Source organism: Oncorhynchus nerka, linkage group LG26 (genome assembly GCF_034236695.1).
Source record: "Oncorhynchus nerka isolate Pitt River linkage group LG26, Oner_Uvic_2.0, whole genome shotgun sequence".
NCBI classification, from domain to species: domain Eukaryota; kingdom Metazoa; phylum Chordata; class Actinopteri; order Salmoniformes; family Salmonidae; genus Oncorhynchus; species Oncorhynchus nerka.
The window spans coordinates 1,081,669-1,106,961 of NC_088421.1; the positions used below are offsets into that span (position 1 = coordinate 1,081,669).

Genomic DNA, 25,293 nt, shown 5'->3' on the forward strand with positions numbered 1-25,293 from the left:
CAATATATGTTGGTCGTGCCACTGTAGACCTAAAACCAGCATATTTAGGGTTAAACATGTACCTTATGCTACCTTTCTAAAATTATGGGGGTGGGACTCGTGATTTCTTTTAAAGGAGCATTACTGACTTCAACAGGTACATATGTTGAAGAATATCACAAGTCGATTATAACTTTGGTTTGTTGAAATAATGGTTCTATTTCAAAGGTGTGCGCTGAAAAACCTTATCCTGCCGAGTCCTTACTGTCGGGGTTGGGGAGTTCTACCAGCGAGTAAAAGTTATATCCCTGAGTTCGCATTTTTTCTCCTCCTTGGACATCGATGCACTGGATACAGTACCATATCAGGTTAGTAGCCTATGTAGGCTATACCATTGTAAGTACTATAGGCTATCATACTATAGTAGTGTACAAGTAGGCTAGTCATATGTTTTTGTTAGGCTTGCACAGAGAAGTGATTAACACTACTAGAAAGCTCATAATGGTAATTCTGACCGTTGATCTTTCAATTGTGCAAATATGCCATATTAAATAAATAGATTGATCCCGCAGTGCATAGACTGTAAATTCTAAAATTACTATAGTGTATTTTCTGACTCTAGGACAACAGTTGCCTGCCCAGCTAGTTGCCCATCCAAACTACACCTAAACTATATTGAAACTAATTTAACCCTTATAATAGATGTGGTCTAAAGACAAAAATGTACAATAGTCTGATGGGTGACAATATTATCAAATGTCAAATTGAGAATGAAGAGACTGATGACCAGCTCAGTGTGCATTGACAAAAAGGGAACAGAGTTTACCAAACAGCACTTTTTCTAATAATCCTCCAGAGGTCCATGCAGGCCAGAAGTTGTGATTGCTATTCCCTATTGCTATACCCTAAGAGTAGATTCAGATGTTTCTAATGAACCTAGTCGTGTCAAAATGAACAAAATTGTGTGTGTGGACTCATTTTCAAAATACTGTTGACAATCAGCTATAGCCATTTGTGAAAAATATCCTTTATTTTATTCTGTTTCTTCCATTATATTCCTACTGTAAAATATATACTGTATGTGTTGACTGTGGCAGAGCAGGGGAATATAAGCATGTCATGTCTGCTAAAGTTGATTTCATGACGCAGCCGTATAGCCTCAGCTACTAAGCACAGAATGGATAAATCTATAAAACTCAAAACATGCTTTTCTGTTCTTTTGAAATAAATTGTCTAGGTATCATGTTTTTATGACCTTCCTAAACAGAATCTTAATGGATTTCTTTGTGATTGTGTATAGTAAATGGATTTATTAGACTGGTTGCTGTTGGTACTGGTTGTCCTGGCTATTCTACTGTTTGTATATACGTATGGTCATTTTGACGCTTTGAGGTAAAAATCATCAATGTATTTGTATTATATTTATCCCAAAGTTCTGGTAGAATGTAAAATACACACATTTAGGAAAAGTCAGGGACAGGTGGGTTGTGCCTTCAAATGCTCTTAATTCAATATGTTTAGTGAATCGTTAGGTCATTATCTCGGTCTACTTTCTACAAATTAAAAGTGTATCACTCATTGGTAAAGGCAGGCAATAGCTAAAATAGTAACCCTGTTTTGGATCAAATCATATTTGATCAGATAGATTGGACACTTGTGGTGTAGGGTCATTTTGTTTCACAGTGGTCACATTTTGATAGGTGATCGTGACCTAGTACTTTTTTAAACCACGAGGAACAGACCTGTTTAAGAAGTAGGCTACTGTAACTAGGGCAGTGGGTCATACATTTCAACTGAATTATAGGCTACTTGATAGGGTGAGGTTTACAAACAGAAGCACAATTCTACCTTGCCTCTCTCGCTCGCACACACGGCACTCTGTCTTTTATTTGGTTGTCACTATGCACATAGATTAACTATACACTTTTATTCCTTGCCAAAATACAGATTAGAAGTTTTTAGCATTTCACATATTCATTCAGGCTATTTAAAAATAATAATTCCAATCTCATAGACTGTCAATCTTTGCATCCGTAGCTGTGCCTATGAATTTGAGTGATTACTTCCCAAGCCCCATCTTAGCCTACCAAACAAAGTGGCTGGGTCTGGTTATTGGAATGGCAGATAGCCTATATTTGAGACATGATCATCTGTAAAATAGTTAGGCTACACAGGCCTAAACTAGGTGGCACTTCTTCCCACACCTATGCAATTGTCTTAAAGTGGTGTGAATGAAGGTTTGTGGCGAGGGAGACACTTTTGGAATGAAATGCTGCCTGTCATAGGTGGGATCTGAACACTAAATCCGGTATTCACCAGAAACCATTAGGTCAAGAGGAAATTCCCTCTTAGACAAAGGGTGACAGTGATTTTAAAGACATGTTTATACCTGGTGCTAAACATGGGTCCTTTGTCCTGATTAGGGTTGCAAAATTCCTGGAAAATTTCAGTTTAAGGATTCCTGAAATCAACACCGTAAAATTTCAAGAATTAATTAAAATCCTATGGAGTGAAATGTAACACTATTTTTTTTTTTTTTATGTTCCCACCCCCATTTTGTGATATAACTACTCTGGTCATGGTGTTGATAATTTTGGAGTTAAAATTACACTAAATAAAATAAATGTCCAACTCTGTTACAAAATCCCCCTGCTGAGGGCGCAACAGGACGCTCGCTATATGTTTGTGTGACGCTCACCGTTTGTGTGAGCATTTGTTTATTTGCTTTCTGGAGCCGTGCAGTCTGACTCTAACCCATCCTCACCCTTTCTCCCCCTCACATGACGAATTAATATCTCCTCCACCTCATAGTTTCAGCCAATCAGACAATAGCTGTGTGTCTCAACCCATTGCACACACTAGCCCTGATTGGCTAGCCACCCTGACCCATGCTCTCCAAGGGAGTAAATATTGCCTGTAGCTGAACAGTATTATTCCAGTCTGTGAGTGTGGGTAGACATATGTGCATGGGTTGCGTAACTACAAAGTAAGCTGTTGATATCATTGCAGTTTATAGAGTAGCCATATTCTATGAAGTCCTCATTCCTGTTATGTTACTGATATTGTCTGCAGTGATAAGTCTTTGCTCTTGTATGTTTCTGTGCAATAGCCTACTATTTGTATAATATACAGTCCTTGACATTATTCTTGTTGTTATATCCCATATCACACTATCATACTTTGAAAATATCTATTCAGGCCAGTGTATTTATCTCCTCTGTTTCTGTGCATTAAAGAACCATACCAATGTACATAAAAAATATATATAAATGCAACATGCAACAATTTCAATGGTTTTATTGAATTACAGTTCATATAAGGAAATCAGTCAATTGAAATGCATTCATTAGTCCCTAGGCTATGGATTTCACATGACTTGAAATACAGATATGCATCTGTTGGTCACAGTTACCTTAAAAAAAAAAGTAGGGGTGTGGATCAGAAAACCAGTCAGTATCTGGTGTGACCACCATTTGCCTCATGCAGCGACAGGTCTTTTTCGCATAGGGTTGATCAGGCTATTGATTGTACCCTGTGGAATGTTGTCCCACTCTTCTTCAATGGCTGTGCAAATTTGCTAGATATTTGGGAGAACTGGAACACGCTGTCGTACGAGCCAATCCAGACCATCCCACATATGCTCAATGGGAGACATGTCTGGTGAGTATGTAGGCCACTGAACTGGGACATTTTCAACTTCCAGGAATTGTGTACAGATCCTTGCAACATGGGGCAGTGCATTGTCATGCTGAAACATGAGGTGATGGCAGTGGATGAATGGCACAACAATGGGCCTCAGGATCTCTCCGCGGTATCTCTGTGCATTCAAATTGCCATCGATAAAATGCAATTGTGTTTGTTGGCCGTAGCTTATGTCTGCCCATACCATAACCCCACCATGGGGCACTCTGTTCACAACGTTGACATCAACAAACTGCTCACTCCCACAATGCCATACACGCTACGCTGTCTCCATCTGCCTGGTACAGTTGAAACCGGGGTTCATCCATGAAGAGCACACTTCTCCAGCGTCCCAGTGGCCTTCGAAGGTGAGCATTTGCCCACTGAATTTGGTTACGACGCCGAACTGCAGTCAGGTCAAGACCCTGGTGAGGACGATGAGCTTCCTTGAGACGGTTTCTGACAGATTGTGCAGAAATTCTTCTATTGTGCAAACCCACAGTTTCATCGGCCTTCCAGGTGGATGGTCTCAGATGATCCCGCAGGTGAAGAAGCCGGATGTGGAGGTCCTGGGATGGCATGGTTACCGTGGCCTGTGAGGCCGGTTGGGTGTACTGCCAAATTCTCTAAAACGACATTGGAGGTGGCTTATGGTAAAGAAATTAACATTACATTTTCAGCTCTGGTGGACATTCCTGAAAAACAAGAGACATCTGTGGCATTGTGTTGACAAAACTTCACATTTTAGAGTGGCCTTTTATTGTCCCCAGCACAAGGTTCACCTGTGTAATGATTATGCTGTTTAATAAGCTTCTTGATATGCCACACATGTCAGTTGGATGGACTATCTTGGAAAATGAGAAATGCTCACTAACAGGGATCTAAACACATTTGTGCATAACATTTGAGAGAAATAAGCTTTATGTGCGTATGGGGAAATCTCTGGAATCTTTTATTTCAGTTCATGAAACATGGGACTAACACTTTACGTGTTTATATTTTTGTTACGTGTTTACCCTCATGTTCATCTTCTCCTGTGTGTGTGTTAACTCTTGGGCTGCTTTATTCCCTTCTAATTGGGGATGGTGTCAGTGAGTCACATACCAGTAACATATGTAAGGCCGGGTCACTCTCTTTCACTCAGTTGCTTCAATTTAACTCCATTTACCATTTATTTTCTGTGTCGTTTTTAATCAAATCCCTTGCCATTTTATACTTTTTCTGTGAATTTTTGAATTAACAATCAACTACAGCAGAGTACATTTCTTTTTCAGCTTACTTCCTTTGAGTTAAGGGTGTACACCCTTATTTGAATATTGCTTGCAGGAAGATATCCAACACTTTTACGTCACTCACAGCTTGCATTTAGAATGCCTGTCAGAGTATGGAAGAAAATCAAGTACACGAAGAGACTTCTTGTTTTGCACGCTTGGTACAAAATAATAAAATGCAGTATGACAGGATATTTTTAAACGTAGCTCTTTATTAGCTAGCTATAACTGCCATGTCTGTCTCATACCATGATCAACCGAAGATGACCTCACCACCTGGGTGGTTATCCAATCATAGCGCAGTAAAATGCATCCAGTTACAATTCAGTATGTTTACACATGAATATTTCAACTACCTACACCATGTGAACTGGAACGACTATCTCACTAACAGTTAGTTATTAATCCAACCACTTACAGATTGGATTAGTTTAGAAAAATGTGTTTCTTATATTTGGGTAGCATAAGATGAAAAACAATCCATGTACATGTGAAAACACAGATATTGAAACAAACAATTTTTAAAATGGTAAGATATCCAGACCAGTGGAGGCTCCTCAGAGGAGGAAGGGGAGGACCATCCTCAGTGAATTTCATAAAAATTGTGTAATATTAAAGTATTCCTTTTTATATAAAACTATAAATATATTCAGGTCACCAAATTGATTAAAACTCATTGCTTTGCTATGAAGGTCTACAGTAGCCTCAACAGCACTCACTGGGGTAGCACCATGGTGTAGTCGGAGGACAGCTAGTTTCCGTCACCCTCTGGGTACATTGACTTCAATGCAAAACCTAGGAGGCTCATGGTTCTCACCCCCTTCCAAAGACTTACACAGAAATTATGACAACTTCCAGAAGACGTCCTCCAACCTATCAGAGCTCTTGCAGCATGAACTGACGTGTTGTCCATCCAATCAGAGAATGAATCTAGTACTGAATGCATAACGTGGTGAGTATTTGTATTATGTATCCCCATTGGTTCCTGGGGTCCAGCAACATAAGACAGTTACATACAGTTTAAAATACTACATGACATATTTCATAACACATTGTGTGTTCACTCAGGCCACCATTCTAACACCACATATTTACAGTGCAACATCCGTGTGTAGAGTGTGTGTCTTTTGTGTATGTGTGTCTGTCCCTGTGTGGGTCTCTTCACAGTCCCCGCTGTTCCATAAGGTGTAGTTACTTTTTGTGGAATAGAGTTCCATGTAGCCATGGGTCTATGTAGTATTGTGCACCTCCCATAGTCTGTTCTGGACTTTGAGACTGTGAAGAGACTTGTGGGGTCATGTCCGAGCTGTGTGCTAGTAGTTTAAACAGACACCTCGGTGCAATCAGCATGTCAACACTTCTTACAAAAACAGGTAATGATGTCAATCTCTCCTCCACTTTGAGCCATGAGAGATTTACATGCATATTATTAATGTTAGCTCTCCATGTACATTTAAGGGCCAGCCGTGCTGCCCTGTTCTGAGCCAATTGTAATTTCCCAAAGTCCCTCTTTGTGGCACCTGACCACACGACTGAACAGTAGTCCAGGTACAACATAACTAGAGTCTGTAGGACCTGCCTTGTTGATAGCGCTGTTAAGAAGGTAGTGCGGCGCTTTATTATGGACCGACATCAACATGTTTTGACCATGACAGTTTATAATCATGGGTTACTCCAAGCAGTTTAGTCACCTCAACTTGCTCCATTTCCACATTTATTTAGTACAAGATTTAGTTGAGGTTTATGGTTTACTGATTGATTTGTCCCAAATACAATGCTTTTATTTTTATTTTTAATATTTAGGACTAACTTATTCTTTGCCACCCATTCTGAAACTAACTGCAGCTCTTTGTTATTAAGTGTTGCAGAGATTTAACTCGCTGTAGTAGCTGACGTGTATAGTGTTGAGTCATCTGCATACATAGCCACACTGGCTTTACTCAAGGCCAGTGGCATGTCATCAGTAAAGATTGAAAAAAGTAAGGGGCCTAGACAGCTGCCCTGGGGAATTCCTGATTCTATGTTGGATTCTATGTTGGAGAGGCTTCCATTAAAGAACACCCTCTGTGTTCTGTTAGACAGGGTAACTCTTTATCCACAATATAGCAGGGGGTGTAAAGCCATAACACGTACGTTTTTCCAATAGCAGGCTATGATCGATAATGTCAAAAGCCACACTGAAGTCTAACAAAACAGCCCCCACAATATTTTTATCATCATTCTCTCTCAGCCAATCATCAGTCATTTGTGTAACTGCGGAGCTTGTTGAATGTCCTTCCCTATAAGCGTAATGAAAGTCTGCTGTCAATTTGTTTACTGTAAAATATATATATATATATTTCCAAATGTTTACTACTAACAGGCTGATTGGTAGGCTATTTGAGCTAGTAAAGGGGGCTTTACTGTTCTTGAGTAGCGGAATTACTTTTGCTTCCCTCCAGGCCTGAGGGCACACACTTTCTAGTAGGCTTGTAATCAAGGTGACAGTGACACATTCAGTACTGACGTAGTGTAATCATTAGTCCAAACAGTTGCAAACGAGAGTTTCTATTGTTCAAATTCAGGTATGTTTATCCCAGTTTTGTTCCATTTAACAAACGTTTTAACAGAATTGGTGGAATGAATACACAACCTGCAACCACAGTTCCCTTTCATAGCAGCCACTGCAAACAGCATGTAGTGCATAATTCCTTCTCACACCTTTTCCCTTCTCTTGTGCCCAGTCACACGAGCCTACCAGATGAGCTAAATGCCTTTTATGCTCGCTTCTAGGCAAGCAACACTGAGGAATGCATGAGAGCATCAGCTGTTCTCCATAGCCGATGAGAGCAAGACCTTTAAACAGGTCAACGTTCTTACCTCGAAGCGAGCATAAAAGGCATTTAGCTCGTCTGTTTGGCTCGTGTTACTGGACAGCTAGTGGCTGGGTTTCCTTTTGTAGTCAGTAATAGTTTGCAAGCCCTGCCACATCCGACGAGCATCAGAGCCGGTGTAGTAGGATTCAATCTTAGTCCTGTATTGGCGCTTTGCCTGTTTTGATGGTTCGTTCTAAGGCATAGTGGGATTTTTTTATAAGCGTCCAGATTAATGCCCCGCTCCTTGGAAGCGGCAGCTCTAGCGTTTAGCTCGGTGCGGATGTTGCCTGTAATTCATGGCTTCTGGTTGGGATATGTACGTACGGTCACTGTGGGGATGACGTCGTCAATGCACTTATTGATGAAGTTGCTGACTGAGGTGGTATACTCCTCAATGCCGTTGGATGAATCACAGAACATATTCGAGTCTGTGCTAGCAAAACAGTCCTGTAGCGTAGCATCCGCATCATCGGACCACTTCCATATTGAGCGAGTCACTGGTTCTTCCGGCTTTAGTTTTTGCTTGTAAGCAGGAATCAGGAGGGGATTTTTATGGTCAGATTTGCCAAATGGAGGGCAAGGGAGAGCTTTGTATGCATCTCTGGAGTAAAGGTGGTTTTTTTTTCCTCTGGTTGGACGTGACATGGTCGTAAAAATTAGGTCAAACGGATTTAAGTTTGCCTGCATTAAAGTCCCAGGCCACTTAACAGTGCCGCTTCTGGATGAGCATTTTCTTGTGGCCATATACAGCTCGTTGAGTGGGGTCTTAGTGCCAGCATTGGTTTGTTCTGGTAAATAGATGGATACGAATAATATAGATTAGAACTGTCTTGGTAGATAGTGTCGTCTACATCTTATCATGAGGTACTCTACCTCAGGCGAGCAATACCTCAAGACTTCTTTAATATTAGACATCACGCAAAAGGAGTTATTGACAAATAGACACTCGTATTACCATATGTAGCTTCTCTGTCCTGCCGATACACGGGAAACACAGCCAGCTCTATATTATCCGTGTCGTTGTTCAGCCACGACTCGGTGAAACATAAGATATTACAGTTTTTAATGTCCTGTTGGTAGGATAGTCTCAACCGTAGATCATCAAGTTTGTTTTCCACTGATTGCACGTTGGCCTATAGAACCGATGGTAATGGCGATTTACTCACTTACCTACGAATCCTAACAGGGACCCTGACATTCTCCCTTGGTATCTCCGCCTTTTCTTCACATGAATGACAGGGATTTGGGTCTGTTCTCCGGAAAGCATTATGTCCTTCGCGTCGGACTCATTAAAGAAAAAAATCTTTGTTCAGTTTGAGGTGAGTAATCGCTGTTCTGATTTCCAGAAGCTCTTTTCGGTCATAAGAGACGGTAAGCAGCAACTTTATGTCCAAAATAAGTTACAAACAATGCAAAATGGCACAGTTGGTTAGGAGCTCGTAAAGCGACAGCCATCCCCTCCGGTGCCATTATTATTAAAATGATAGGTAATTAAAATGATAGGTCATTGCAAAAGTTCCCGCAGTCGTAACGTAAACGGGGGGAAAATAATTGCACAAGCAAGAGTAGGAAAGAGTTGAAAGGGTGAAATAAAAGCCATCAATCCAGTGAGATTTAAGTACCAAGTGAATTTTGCACCCCTCAAACACAGGAAATTGATGTCTGAAATTAAACATCCACAGTTGGCATGCCTGTTGCTAAAAGTTTAAGGGGCGGTGTCCCAGAGACTGAAAAGCCAGTTAAATCGAGAATATCCATTGAAAGTGCTTTTTAGTCTAGGATTAGGCGTAATCTGTGTCTGGGACTGCCCTTCAGAGCATATGTGTAAGAGTTTTTCTTCTATCCGTGTATAGGGATCCCTGGTGTGAGAGAACGTACTCTTATTGCAGTGAAACCAGATGGGGTCCAGCGCCGCCTTGTGGGACAGATAATGCAACGCTTTGAGCAGAGAGGCTTCAAACTGGTGGGCATGAAGATGCTGCAGGTGAGAGATGGCCAATTCCAAATGAACCCCAAAGCCCCTGCCTCCTAGGTATTTGTGTAGATCTGGATAGGTATAAGTAGTATGAAAATAAGCAATATGATAGTAGCTTCAACTTGCACTCTGATCCGACAATTGGAACTTGGACTGTGCTTGTTCATTCAGTATTCATACACCTTGACTTTATCCATATTTTGTCATTACAGCCTGAATATAAAATTGTCAAACTGGAATTTAGTTTTTAGAAATTTTCACAAATTAAAGGAGTCGAATCAAGTATTCAACCCCTTTGTTATGGCAACCCCTAAGTTCAGGAGTAAAAATTTGCTTAACAAGTCACATAAATTGCATGGACACAGATTCAACCACAAAGACCAGGGATGTTTTCCAGTGCCTCACAAAGAAGGGCACCTATTGTTAGATAGGTAAAACAAAAAAAGAAGCAGATATTGAATATCCCTTTGAGCACGGTGTATCAATACACCCAGTCACTACAAAGATACCGGTGTCTTTTCTAACTCAGTCGCCCGACAGGAAGGAAACAGCTCAGGGATTTCACCATGAGGCCAATGAAGACTTTAAAACCGTTGAAGAATGTAATGACTGTGATCAGAGAAAACTAAGGATGGATCAACAACATTGTAGTTACTCCACAATACTAACCTAATTGACAGAGTGAAAAGAAGGAAGCCTGTACACAATAAACATATTCTAAAACATGCATCCTGTTTGCAACAAGGCACTAAAGTAATACTGCAAAAAATGTGGCAAAGCAATTCACTTTTTGTCTTGAATGCAAAGCATTATGTTTGGGGCAAACAACACATCACTGAGTACCACTCTTCATATTTGGTGGTAGGTATGGGTATGCTTGTCATCAGCAAGGACTAGGGAGTTTTTGGTGGGAAGAAAATAAATGGACTGGAGCTAAAACACAGGCAAAATCCTGTGAGAAACTTGATTCAGTCTGCTTTCCAACAGACACTGGGATATGAATTCCCCTTTCAGCAGGACAATAACCTAAAACACAAGGCTAAATATACACTGGAGTTGCATACCAAGCAGACAGTGAATGTTCACTGTTTTGACTTAAATCTACTTGAAAATCTGTGTAGATTTTAAATGTTGAATGCAGGCTCTAACACAACACAATGTTGAATAAGTCAAGGGTATGAATACTTAATGAAGTCACTGTAAATACCAGACTAAAATAAAGGTTAAAACAATGTTGGCTTTCTTTCCTTCAGGCATCAGAGGAGCTGCTCTCTCAGCACTACCAGGAGTTAAGGAGGAAGCCCTTTTACCCCAGTCTCCAGTACTACATGACCTCTGGTCCCATAGTTGTTATGGTGAGAGTTCCTGCCTTTGTATAGCCTGGTAATCCAATCTTGAATTGCTCAGTTTCATTGTTTTCTCACTTCACTGATCAGTCTGGGCATCCTCTAAGAGTTGGACACCTGGAAGGTCTAGAGAATAACCGCTAGAATAAGCTGTTAACGCCCTTGCTCATGTACCTTGATCAACGGTAGTGGGTGGACCATTTCAGACTGTCAGTGATGTGTATGATCTGAGACCAGTAGTCCTCCATTTGCCAGTTCAGTTAACTTTTTCGCTGCCTAGCCCAAGACTTGAACCACCTGGGCTACCTACTGTACCATTATTCAATTAGGGGGGAATTCAGGCCCAGATTACATGAGCGTAAAATGAACTTGAATCCTTTTTTATGCACTTTTTTTATGTTCTGACCTTAAAATTAGGCACGAGGTAACGCATGTGCCAGCTACCTATTTGTTTAGGGTAGAGATGAGAGAAATGAAGGTGTGGCAGAGGTGTGTCTACAGATATATCATATTCTGGCCTTGACATAATTCAAACACCTGTCGGTTCCAGTGGTGGAATAACATATTTTTCCCTGATAGAAATAACACCATTCTCTATGCACTGTAATTTACAAATTGATAAACCATTTTTATTTTATATTTTATTTTACTAGGCAAGTCAGTTAAGAACAAATTCTTAGGAACAGTGGGTTAACTGCCTGTTCAGGGGCAGAACGACAGATTTGTACCTTGTCAGCTCGGGGATTTGAACTTGCAACCTTCTGGTTACTAGTCCAACGCTCTAACCACTAGGCTACCCTGCCGCCCCATGATGAGCTAGGTAAATGGGTAATCTGTTTGGATGAAAGGGATTGTAAATATAAATAACAATTGTTTTACATAGAGTACCAGTCAAAAGATTGGACACACCTAGTAATTCCAGGGTTCTCTTTATTTTTACTATTTTCTACATTGAAGAATAATAGTGAAGACATCAAAAATATGAAATAACACATATGGAATCATGTAGTAACCAAAAAAAGTGTTAAACAAATCAAAATACATTTAATCTTTTAGATTCTTCAAAGTAGCTAACATTTTCCTTGATGACAGCTTTGCACACTTTTGGTATTCTCTCAACCAGCTTCACCTGGAATGCTTTCCAAAACCCTTGAAGGAGTTTTACAGTGACAGTGTTATAAGATATTTGTAATACAAATATGCTGAGCACTTGTTGGCTGCTTTTTCTTCACTTTGTGGTCCTACTCATCCCAAACCATCTCATTTGGGTTGAGGTCGGGTGATTGTGGAGGCTAGGTCATCTGATGCAACACTCCATCACTCTCCTTCTAGGTCAGAATATCAGTCTGTCTCTGATGTTTTTCCTGGAGAGAAGTGGCTTCATTGCTGCCCTTCTTTACACCAGGCCATCCTGCAAAAGTCTTTGCCTCATTGTGCGTGCCGATGCACTCACACCTGCCTGCTGACATTCCTGAGCAAGCTCTGTACTGGTGGTGCCCCGATCACGCAGCTGAATCAACCTTAGGAGATGGTCCTGGCACTTGCTGGACTTTCTTGGGCACCCTTCACAACAATTGAACCGCTCTCCTTGAAGACCTTGATGATCCGATAAATGGTTGATTTAGGTGCAATCTTACTGCCAGCAATATCATTGCCTGTTAAGCCCTTTTTGTGCAAAGCAATGATTACGGCACGTGTTTCCTTGCAGGTAACCATGGTTGACAGACGAAGAACAATGATTCCAAGCACCAACCTCCTTTTGAAGCTTCCAGTCTGTTATTCGAACTCAATCAGCATGACAGAGTGATCTCCAGCCTTGTCCTCGTCAACACTCACACCTGTGTTAACGAGAGAATCACTGGCATGATGTCAGCTGGTCCTTTTGTGGCAGGGCTGAAATGCAGTGGTAATGTTTTTGGGGGATTCAGTTCATTTGCATGGCAAAGAGGGACTTTGCAATTAATTGCAATTCATCTAATCACTCTTCATAACATGCTGGAGTATATGCAAATTGCCATCATACAAACTGAGGCAGCAGACTTTGTGAAAATTAATATTTGTGTCATTCTCAAAACTTTTGGCCATGACTGTACACAGCGTTCTACGAGATCTTCAGTTTCTTGGCAATTTCTCGCAAGGAATAGCCATAATTTCTCAGAACAAGAATAGACTGATGAATTTCAGAAGATAGATATTTGTTTCTGGTCATTTTGAGCCTGTAACCAAACCCACAAATGTTGATGCTCCACAAGTCTCAGGAAGGACCGTTTTATTGCTTCTTTAATCAGTACAACAGTTTTCAGCTGTGCTAACATAATTGCCAAAGGGTTTTCTTATGATCAATTAGCCTTTTAAAATTATAAACTTGGATTAGCTAACTTGTGCCATTGGATCACAGGAATGATGGTTGCTGATAATGGGCCTCTGTTCGCCTATACAGATAGTCCATACAAAAAATCAGCCGTTTCCAGCTACAAAGGTCATTTACAACATTAATCATGTCTACACTGTATTTCTGATCAATTTGAATTTATTTTAATAGACAATTTTTTTTTTTTTTCGAAAACAAGGACATTTCTAAGTGATCCCAAACTTTTGAATGGTAGTGTACATAGGATAGAATACTATATGTACAGCAATAGTTGAATATAATGGTCTTGACTAGAATACAGTATATACATATGAAATGCGTTGAACAGTATATAAACATTATTAAAGTGACCAGTATTCCATTATTAAAGTGGCCAGTGTTCCATGTCTATGTGCATAGGGCAGCAGCCTGTAAGATGCAAGATTGCATAACCGGGTGGAACCCAGCTAGTGATGGTTATTTAACAGTCTGATGCCTTGAAATAGAAACTGTTTTTCAGTCTCTCGGTCCCAGCTTTTATGCACCTGTACTGACCCTGCCTTCTGGATGATAGCGGGTGAACAGGTTGTGGCTCAGGTCGTGGCTCAGGTGGCTGAGGTCCTTGATGATCTCCTTGGCCTTCCTGTGACACCGGGGGCTGTAGATGTCCTGGAGGGCAGTCAGTGTGGCCCCGGTGATGCGTTGGGCAGACCGCACCACCCTTTGGATAGCCCTGCGGTTGCAGACGGAGCAGTTGTCGTACCAGGCAGTGATACAGCCTGACAGGATGCTCTCAATGGTGCACCTGTAAAAGTTTGTGCGGGTCTTAGGTGCCAAGCCAAATGTCTTTAGCCTCCTGAGGTTGAAGAGGCGCTGTTGCACCTTCTTCACAACACTGTCTGTGTGGGTGGACTATTTCAGATTGTCAGGGATGTGTATGCCGAGGAACTTCAAGCTTTTCTGCGGCCCCGTCGATGTGGATGGGGGCGTAGTCCCTCTGCTGTCTCCTGAAGTCCACGATCAGCTCCTTGATATTGTTGACATTGAAGGAGTGGTTATTTGCCTGGCACCACTCCACCAGTACCCTCACCTCCTCCCTGTAGGCTGTCTCGTCGATGTTGGTACTCAGACCTACCACTGTTGTGTTGTCTGCTAACTTGATGGTTGAATTGGAGGCATGCGTGTGAACAGGGAGTACAGGAGGGGCCTGAGCACGCACCCTTGTGGGACCCCTGTGTTGATGATCAGTGTAGTGTAGGTGTTGTTGCCTATCTTCACCACCTGGGGGCGGCCCGTCAGGAAGTCCAGGACCCAGTTGCACAGGGCGGGGTTTGGATCCAGGACCCTGAGCTTAATGATGAGCTTGGAGGGTACTATGGTGTTGAAGGCTTAGCTGTAGTCAATGAACAGCATTCTTACATAGGTATTCCTCTTGTCCAGATGGGATAGTGCAGTTTGCAGTGCGATGGCGATTGCATCATCTATTGGGCCGGTATGCAAATTGCAGTGGATCTAGGGTGTAGGTGATATGATCCTTTACTAGTAAAGCACTTCATGAAGACAGGAGTGCTACGGGGCGATAGTCATTTAGTTCAGTTATCTTTGCTTTCTTGGGTACAGGAACAAGCAAGTGGGGGCAGTAGACTGGGGTAGGGGAGATTGAATATATCCGTAAACCAGGGGTGTAGGTAGAATTTATTTTTGGGATGGCCTAGAACAATTTGGATAGGCATTTTTTCTACTTGTTTATAACATTTATTTTGCGATGTGCACTACATACTATTTCGTAATACAATCGTTTTATACTAGTGCACAGTACTTGGAGCAACCTCGTTACATATACAAATCATGACCTATCCCAGCATATTCAAATAAGACAGTAACTTTAGACCAGTTGCCAACAACATAAAACTCATCTTCATGGCACACTTTAAACTTGATGGGAAAACAAGTCTTTATTTGATGTTACAATTTATACCACAGCGGGCAGTAGTACTATAAAAAGGTACCTTACCTTTAGTAGACGTATCATAAGGCGTGACCTACATCACGAGGCGCAGATGGCGAGACTTTGAGTTGAATATGGTGATGATCTCATCATAATCCAATGTATCTGTCAGTTCATGCTCAAAAGACAGCAAACTGAAGTGGTTCAGCCGGGCGCTTGTCATTAATGTGCGAAGACGATTTTTTATCCTTGTTGTTGAGAAAAGTCTCTCCACACTGCATGATGTCATTGGAAGTGCGACAATGGTCCTTAATTAACAGAGAGTTTAAATTAGGGAAAATATCATCGGGGCAGCTGTCAAGTACACTCATTTTGCGACTCAACTGCTGAGTAAAAACAGTGAATTCAGCATCCTCAATTTATATTGCATAATGATCGCATGTGTTCTCCAGCTGCTCTTTAAGGCCGCAGGTTTGGGATTCTTTGGAAAAGGAGGCTGCCACTTGCATGATCCCATATGTGTCTTCTTGAAATCTTGAGTTTAACTCCGTAATCTGTCTAGAATATTGTTCCAAAGTTGCCTCAGGTCACTGGCACTCTTTGATGCTGGATGTTTTCCCTAATGAAGCTGTGACTACACTGTCTGCCAATTTTACAGGCAGTTTTCACTGCTATGATGCGCTCACATCCCAATTACTAATATCATGCTTAATCATCATCTCTTCAGTTAGCTTGAGAACTTTATCAAAGTCTCCCCCTGAGTTATCTCTGGACATAGAAAAGCTGCTTTTGAGGATTTCAATTAAACCAATACAGTCCATCACAGATAATGTAGAGCTTTGTAATCCCTTCGTAGCAAAATCACTGGTGTCAAACAATTTACTAAACGTGACTAACAAGAATTAAAACGTCCTGTTCTGGATTTGTTGTAAGAGGGCATTGGCTTCTAATTTGGTTTGTCCACTAGCCTCTGAAAAATCTGCAAGAACCTCTAAAATGACATCTAGCAGTGACAGCACTTTATTCACTGACCCTGATTTTGAACTCCAAAATACATCCGTGGATCTTTCTAGCTCGATACCTGGTCTATCGGGATGCAACTCTTTCTGTACTTCTATGAATTGAACATGTCTGTGGAATCCATTCATATGTAACAATATAGCTTCTGTCCCTCTCCTCGCCCCAACCTGGGCTCGAACCAGGGACCCTCTGCACACATCAACAACAGTCACCCACGAAGCATCGTTACAAAAGCCACGGCCCTTGCAGAGCAAGGGGAACCACTACTTCAAGGTCTCAGAGCGAGTGACGTCACCGATCAAAACGCTATTAGCACGCACCACCGCTAACTAGCTAGCCATTTCACATCGGTCACACTCACCCCCCCTTCTGACCTCCTTTCCGCAGCAACCAGTGATCCGGGTCAACAGCATCAATGTAACAGTATAGCTTCCGTCCCTCTCCTCACCCCAACCTGGGCTCGAACCAGGGACCCTCTGCACACATCAACAACAGTCACCCACGAAGCATCGTTACCCATCACTCCACAAAAGCCACGGCCCTTGCAGAGCAAGGGGAACCACTACTTCATGGTCTCGAAACGCTATTAAACGCTATTAGCGCGCACCACCGCTAAATAGCTAGCCATTTCACATCGGTCACACATACATGTTTGTAACTGGTTTACTGTCTCAAAAAAAGTACTGACGTCCCGGCAATTATGCCACGGTGCACAGAACCAAATTCAAACGTTGGGAGTTGCAATGCACATATACCGCTTTCTTAAATGTTCATGCCATCGAAACAAAAACCCACACACAGAGTGGGATCCAACTCCAGGGGTTGCAACACTTCAAGTATTTTCCACGAAATTCCTTGTGCAGACAAATCAGCGGTTTCCATAAACCCAACAGCTCTTTCTTTAATCATTCCAGCATGAATATATCAGATGCACACAGCAATAAGTTCTCGTTTAGATTGATCTTCATATTGATCTGCTAGTATGGCAAAATACGTGGAAGGTGCAGAATGTACTTCATCTTTTATCCTGCACAGTAACAATGATGCTGCACTCTCCAAAAACTTGGGGCTCATAAGCGTGGCATTGCGAGGTAGCTCATTAAGCCTGTTTTGTATTTCTGAGTCATACTTTGAGATGAAATTGAAGATTTCTAAAAAGTTACCTTTGTTGATTGCCTCTTCGGTTTCTCTATGCCCTCTGGGTGGAATATCCTGCTTTGCATACATTAGAACAATATCTATGACCACTTTAACATGTGCACGGTTTCTTTCTATAAAATCCATGTTTGCATCACCATGTATTTGGTTCAACTCAGTCCCACGACTTCTAGGCCCATGGGTCTCCTTGTAGGATTCAAATTTTGCAAGGGCACTAGCATGTAATTTGCTATTCTCGTGTTTGCAGCAAGAATTTCTTTTGAGTTTCCAGTTTTTAAATCCATCGCGTACAAATCTGAATGCGACATTTGCCCCAGGAAAGTGCCTACAAAACGTACAATAAATTGCATATTTTGCTTTACTATACTCAACCCACACAAACTGGTCATACCACCTTGAAGAGACGCAGCGTGATTTGCCATTTATCGTACTGGTTCATCAACGGCAGACAAATCTGTCGGTGGACCTACTGCATGTTCACCCCGCCCGCAGCATCAAGAACGAGAGGAGACGGTGGGGTAGGCAAGCATGCCTGGCTCAACGTGGCGTTGGCAGTTGTGATGGCGATTATGGTTGTTTCTATCCTGGCGCCACCTATTAATGTCTCATTCTGGAAGCTATCGGTAGTTTGATCCAAATTATTTTCTGACACACACTCTTTTTCCTCCAGATGTCTTTTTTTGAAAAACCTAGCGATTGACATTTGGTTTGCCATTGCTAGAACTACTAAATTACCTTACCTGGTAAGTCAATTTGAGTAAGCTAGCGTGGTAGAGCTTGCTAGCTTATACACTACAAAGTTTATCCACGTGACGTTGTTCAGGTAAACCACCGTATGATTTTATTTTAAATGGAACCAATAGTCGGAAGCCAACTTGATAGTCGCGGACTATTTCTTTGTTACGTTCTATTAAAATTACCCATAAAAAAAACAAATCGCACATGCGTTTCTTTTAAAAATGTAATAAAATAAATACATATAAAAATGTACATTGAATAATAATAATAACTTTTGGGCGGTAGGCCTGAGATCAAACTGGGTAGGCCGTGGCTACACCGCTGCGGTAAACACTCCAACCAGCTGGTCTGCGCATGCCCTGAGGATGCGGCTAGGGCCACGGAGCTCACTGTCCTCGGGAGCGGCCCGCATCGGTGGCACTGTGTTATCCTTAAAGCGGTCAAAGAAAGTGTTTAGCTTTTCTGGGAGCAAGATTTTGATATCTGCGACGTGGCTGGTTTTCCCTTTGTAATACGTACATGTCTGGAGTCCCTGCCACATACGGAGTCTGAGACGTTGAATTGAGACTCCACTTTGTCTCTGAACTGACGTTTATGCCTGTTTGATTGCCTTGCGGAGGGCATAACTGGATTGTTTGCATTCGGCCATATTTCCAGTCACCTTCCTGTGGTTAAATGCGGTGGTTTGTGCTTTCTGTATTGCTCAAATTGCCTTGTAACTGATTGCTTCTAGAAAGAGAGAAGGAACAGCACATAATCAATATGAACTACAACTACTAGTTTAAAGCAATGAAAGATCTAATTGCTACAAAGAATGAATGTATGTATGGGCTACATTTATGGGAATACATGCATTCGCTTACCTTATCAAACTTGAAGACAATACACTAATTTATCACAAAAAAAGTGTTGAGTGAGTGCACCACAAACATCAAACATGTTGATGAATCCTCATCCCAATACAGCCTCTTCCAACACCTCGGGCAGGGTAAGGGTATCTATTTTTTACCTCAGATTGATGATGTTAGTGTAGTGTAAAACATGATGACACAATATCAATTGGTTAACTCTAGAACCGCTAAAGCAGTCATTTTGACTGCTCATGGATTTAAAAATAAATATTACTCTGCCATTTTTTAAGTCATGTCCTTGATTTTTCCTAAATAAGTCTATATAACACACTGTCGTTGTTAATCCAAGCAGTCATATCACTCAACTCTGGCCTACTTGGAGTAGGCTACACACTGAGAGCGTGTGTAATTGTACATGCTTTCAATATCTAGGAAAATATGCACATTGGGCAGCAGGTGAGCGAGATTCGGAGACAGTGGAGACCCATCATTCAGGGCAGGTGTGGTGAAGCCCCACCTGTTTTGAGAACCACACTTTTAGGTTATCTCTATATATAAATACAGCTCTGGAAAAAATGAAGAGACCACTGCAAAATTAGTAGTTTCTCTGGTTTTACTATTTCTAGGTATGTGGTTGAGTAAAAAAAAAGGTGTTTGTTTTCATCTATAAACTACAGACAACATATATCCAAAATTACACAGTGGGTGGGAGACCCCCACCCGAGGATCGGTGATGATCTGGGGGTGCTTTCAGCAAGGCTGGAATCGGGCAGATTTGTCTTTGTGAAGAACACATGAATCAAACCACGTACAAGGTTGTCCTGGAAGAAAACTCGCTTCCTTCTGCTCTGACAATGTTCCCAAACTCTGAGGATTGGTCTTTCTAGCAGGACAATGCTCCATGCCACACAGTCAGTTCAATCAAGGTGTGGATGGAGGACCACCAGATCAAGACCCTGTCATGGCCAACACAATCTCCAGACCTGAACCCCATTGAAAACCTTTGGAATGTGAGGAAGATGGATGGTCATAAGCTGTCAAACAAAGCCGAGCTGCTTGCGTTATTTTAGCAGTTTATTACTGTTTCAATATTGTAATCACATAATATGGCTTTCCTTTTGATTGTGTGGTAAACTGTTGGGTGGAGCGTGCAGAGATTGACACAGAGGCTTTAGTCCACAAAACAACTTTACTAAGACAGAAAACAAATATATCAGAGAAATAACTTAGGTTTTGCTTGGTCTTCCTTCTATTTCTTAACTGGTGTCCCTCTCACCCTTCTCTTTTGCGGTGTGCCATCGTGCCTCCACGGCTGGTTGGCACCTTCCTCTAATTACCTTCACTTAGCTGTCCGTGTCGGGGTGCCTAGCTCCGGTATTCCCAGCAGAGGGAGCAAACGTGGCCTCACGTACCCTCCCCTCTATTACCATCCCCCGGGGTAGACCTCCTGGGATACCACAATAGATATGGCGAAATTAGGTGCTGCTGAAAAGCAAAGACTCAACAGACAGCGCAGGGATGCTGACCCACACCGCAGAGCAGCCTCCCTTAAACAAAAACACCAGACTTACTTAAGGGATTTAGAGGATTTAAACCATTTCTTAGCAAAGGTTCATGACAATACTGTCTTTGATTATATACAGTGCCTTGCGAAAGTATTCGGCCCCCTTGAACTTTGCGACCTTTTGCCACATTTCAGGCTTCTAACATAAAGATATAAAACTGTATTTGTTTGTGAAGAATCAACAACAAGTGGGACACAATCATGAAGTGGAATGACATTTATTGGATATTTCAAACTTTTTTAACAAATCAAAAACTGAAAAATTGGGCGTGCAAAATTATTCAGCCCCCTTAAGTTAATACTTTGTAGCGCCACCTTTTGCTGCGATTACAGCTGTAAGTCGCTTGGGGTATGTCTCTATCAGTTTTGCACATCGAGAGACTGAAATTTTTTCCCATTCCTCCTTGCAAAACAGCTCGAGCTCAGTGAGGTTGGATGGAGAGCATTTGTGAACAGCAGTTTTCAGTTCTTTCCACAGATTCTCGATTGGATTCAGGTCTGGACTTTGACTTGGCCATTCTAACACCTGGATATGTTTATTTTTGAACCATTCCATTGTAGATTTTGCTTTATGTTTTGGATCATTGTCTTGTTGGAAGACAAATCTCCGTCCCAGTCTCAGGTCTTTTGCAGACTCCATCAGGTTTTCTTCCTGAATGGACCTGTATTTGGCTCCATTCATCTTCCCATCAATTTTAACCATCTTCCCTGTCCCTGCTGAAGAAGAGCAGCCCCAAACCATGATGCTGCCACCACCATGTTTGACAGTGGGGATGGTGTGTTCAGGGTGATGAGCTGTGTTGCTTTTACGCCAAACATAACGTTTTGCATTGTTGCCAAAAAGTTCAATTTTGGTTTCATCTGACCAGAGCACCTTCTTCCACATGTTTGGTGTGTCTCCCAGGTGGCTTGTGGCAAACTTTAAACGGATATCTTTAAGAAATGGCTTTCTTCTTGCCACTCTTCCATAAAGGCCAGATTTGTGCAATATACGACTGATTGTTGTCCTATGGACAGAGTGTCCCACCTCAGCTGTAGATCTCTGCAGTTCATCCAGAGTGATCATGGGCCTCTTGGCTGCATCTCTGATCAGTCTTCTCCTTGTATGAGCTGAAAGTTTAGAGGGACGGCCAGGTCTTGGTAGATTTGCAGTGGTCTGATACTCCTTCCATTTCAATATTATCGCTTGCACAGTGCTCCTTGGGATGTTTAAAGCTTGGGAAATATTTTTGTATCCAAATCCGGCTTTAAACTTCTTCACAACAGTATCTCGGACCTGCCTGGTGTGTTCCTTGTTCTTCATGATGCTCTCTGCGCTTTTAACGGACCTCTGAGACTATCACAGTGCAGGTGCATTTATACAGAGACTTGATTACACACAGGTGGATTGTATTTATCATCATTAGTCATTTAGGTCAACATTAGATCATTCAGAGATCCTCACTGAACTTCTGGAGAGAGTTTGCTGCACTGAAAGTAAAAGGGGCTGAATAATTTTGCATGCCCAATTTTTCAGTTTTTAATTTGTTAAACAATTTTTAAATATTCAATAAATGTCTTCCACTTCATGATTGTGTCCCACTTGTTGTTGATTCTTCACAAAAAAATACAGTTTTATATCTTTATGTTTGAAGCCTGAAATGTGGCAAAAGGTCGCAAAGTTCAAGGGGGCCGAATACTTTCGCAAGGCACTGTATACAAATTAAAGACTGAAATGACATTCTAGAAAGCCCGAATTGTTATCTAAAATGTAGGTAACACCAGTGACAAAAAGGCAGCACAAGCATTTTTTTTAAATGTAATGTAGTAAAAATAAAAAAATGTTAAGCTGTCATTTGTTGATTTACAATGTTAAGCGCTTAACTATTATCTGGTTAAGTTTTTGATTTAGCTTTTTTTTTTTTACTTAAAAAAAAAAAGTTGGCTGTTCAAAAAGCCACCATTTCCATAGAATGACCCATAAGTATTCACACCCCTGAGTCAATACTTTGTAGAAGCACCTTTGGTAGCGATTACAGCTGTCTTTCTGAGTAAGTCTCTAAATGGGTCAAATAATGGATTTTGTCTGAAAAACCTGAAACTCCCCAGTCCTTAACGAATACAAGCATACCCATAACATGATGCACCCACCACTATGCTTGAAAATATGGAGAGTGGTGCTCAGTAATGTATTGGATTTGCCCCCGAACATAACACGCTGAGTTCAGAACAAAAAGTAAATTGCTTTGCCACACTTATTGCAATATTACTTGAAGTGCCTTGTTGCAAACAGGATGCATGTGTCACGCCCTGACCATATAGAGCTTTTATTCTCTATGTTGGTTAGGTCGGGGTGTGATTTAAGGGTGGGTTATCTAGGTGAATTATATGTCTATGCTGGCCTAGTATCGTTCCCAAACAGAGGCAGCGGTTTATCATTGTCTCTGATTGGGGATCATATTTAGGTAGCCATTTTCCCATTGTGCTTTGTGGGATCTTGTCTAGATATAGTTGCCAGTGAGCATTATTATTAGCTTCATGTTTCGTTTGTTCGTTTTGTTCTTTGAAGTTTATTTCCAAAATAAAGGATGGAAACACCACGCTGCATCTTGGTCCAATCATTATGACGAGCGTGAAAGCATGTTTTGGAATATTTTTATTAGTATTGTGGAGTAACTACAATGTAATTGAGTGGTGTACAGAGATGAGGTAGTCGTTTAAAAAATCATGTTAAATACTATTATTGCACGCAATTATGGATGAACTCCTGACGTATTCTGGCTTGCCATACAAAGTGGTTGAATACTTATTGACTCAAGACATTTCAGATTTTCATTTTTTATTCATTTGTAAAACAAAATTCCACTTTGACATTATTTTGTCACTTGCCTACACACAATATCCCATAATCTAAATGTAATCCATTTTATATCCATGCTGTAACATAACAAAACGTGGAAAAAGTCAAGGGGTGTGCATACTTTCTGAAGGCACTGTATCTGTTAAATTCCAAAACACCTAACCACTTGTGTATATCTGACTTTCAATTCATTTGCTGAATTGACTGATTTAAGATTGGATTTCCCTAATCCTGGTAAGCACTACATCCATTCTTGTTGTCCAGGTGTGGGAGGGTCATAATGTGGTCCGGACATCCCGGATCATGGTAGGAGACACCAACCCATCTGAGGCCCAAGCAGGCACTGTCCGGGGGGATTTCAGCATTCACATCAGCAGGTGAACAACAATAAATAAAGACTCAAATTAAAAGATCTTTCACTTTACAATAATTTGCACAATACCCTTTTAAACAAATATTTAAATAATTGAGGGATAAAAACAAATTTATATATAAACATGAAATTGATCATTTGTGAAAGTGTTTTGAAATTGGGTGCATAATTTCAATGCAAAATACTAAACTGGACTTTAATGAACGTAGGTTTGTATTTATTTTCCAGAAATGTGGTCCATGCCAGTGATTCAGTAGAGGGGGCTCAGAGGGAGATCCAGCTGTGGTTTCATCGAAAGGAACTGATGGATTGGGACTGCTATGACCACAATAGCACCTACCAGCTTTGAGAAAGAGATGAAAGGCAGAGATTGAAAGAGAGCGTGAACAAGGTAGAATGACCATCAGGAACAGTGGCACCATACCTAACTCTGTGTCCTGCTTGCCATACTCAGCCTTCTCCATCGTGGGAGGCTCCAATACCCAAGAGCCCCTTGCCTACTCTTATACAGTAATGTATCGTCCTCGCCATACGTTTTGGGATTTAAGATCAAATGATCCATATAACACATCATTAGTTTATTTGAGGCTGATTTAATGAATATCCATTTGACCATTTAGACATAAAAGCACTATGTATTTAGTCCCTCCATTTGAAGAAATCTACTAGTGTAGTTATTATTTGGTGCCATATCGCTTGGACCTAATGACTTCAAGTTTGCAACTCTACAAACTCATTGGCTGCATTTGCAATTCGTTTTTTGTGTATTACGGGATGTGTTATCTAATAGTAACTAAATGGTGTCTGGAATCTTTTTCTTTCTAAATGAGCAGAGATGTTTCTGAACCCATCCAAATTGTCACACCCTGATCTGTTTCACCTGTCTTTGTGCTTGTCTCCACCCCCCAAGTGTCTCCCCTCATTATCCCCTGTGTATTTATACCTGTGTTCTGTTTGTTGCCAGTTCGTTTTGTTTGTCAAGCCTAACAGCGTTTTCACCCTTGCTCCTGTCTTTTCTAAAGTTCCTGTTTTCTGGTTTTGACCATTCTGCCTGCCCAGACCCGGAGCCTGCCCGCCGTCCTGTACCTTGTCCCACCACACTGGATTACTGACCTTTGCCTGCCCCTGTTATAGTAATAAACTTTTGTTACTTCGACACTGTCTGGGTCTTTCCTAAAACGTGATACTAATGCTGCCATGATTCAGAAAATGCATAATGATGAGTAGGAAAGTCACTTAGGAGCCGATTCAGAAGTAGGAAATGTACGACCTTTCTTACGCACTTCTCAGTGGTTTGTATTCAGACTAACCTTATGCAGTTGGGTAACGTGCTCTGCATGTGTGG

The 25,293-nt window shown here is 41.3% G+C and overlaps 1 protein-coding gene across 3 annotated transcripts; it reads left to right on the forward strand.

Moving 5' to 3' along the window:
* Nucleotides 1-118: 118 nt before the first annotated feature.
* Nucleotides 119-25,104, forward strand: nme4 (NME/NM23 nucleoside diphosphate kinase 4). Of its 3 annotated transcripts, none has more exons than XM_029635223.2 (6): nt 120-347; nt 9,640-9,770; nt 11,015-11,116; nt 23,840-23,952; nt 24,177-24,339; nt 24,971-25,104. In XM_029635223.2, exons 1-5 carry the CDS (start codon nt 191-193, stop codon nt 24,295-24,297), a joined length of 624 nt encoding a protein of 207 aa, XP_029491083.1. In that variant the 5' UTR covers nt 120-190; the 3' UTR covers nt 24,298-24,339; nt 24,971-25,104. The 3 variants fall into 3 exon arrangements, with proteins under 3 accessions (XP_064867149.1, XP_029491083.1, XP_029491085.1); XM_029635225.2 differs by having other exon boundaries at nt 25,008-25,104; XM_065011077.1 differs by lacking the exon at nt 24,971-25,104 and having other exon boundaries at nt 119-347; nt 24,158-24,281.
* The last annotated feature ends 189 nt before the right edge of the window (nt 25,105-25,293 follow it).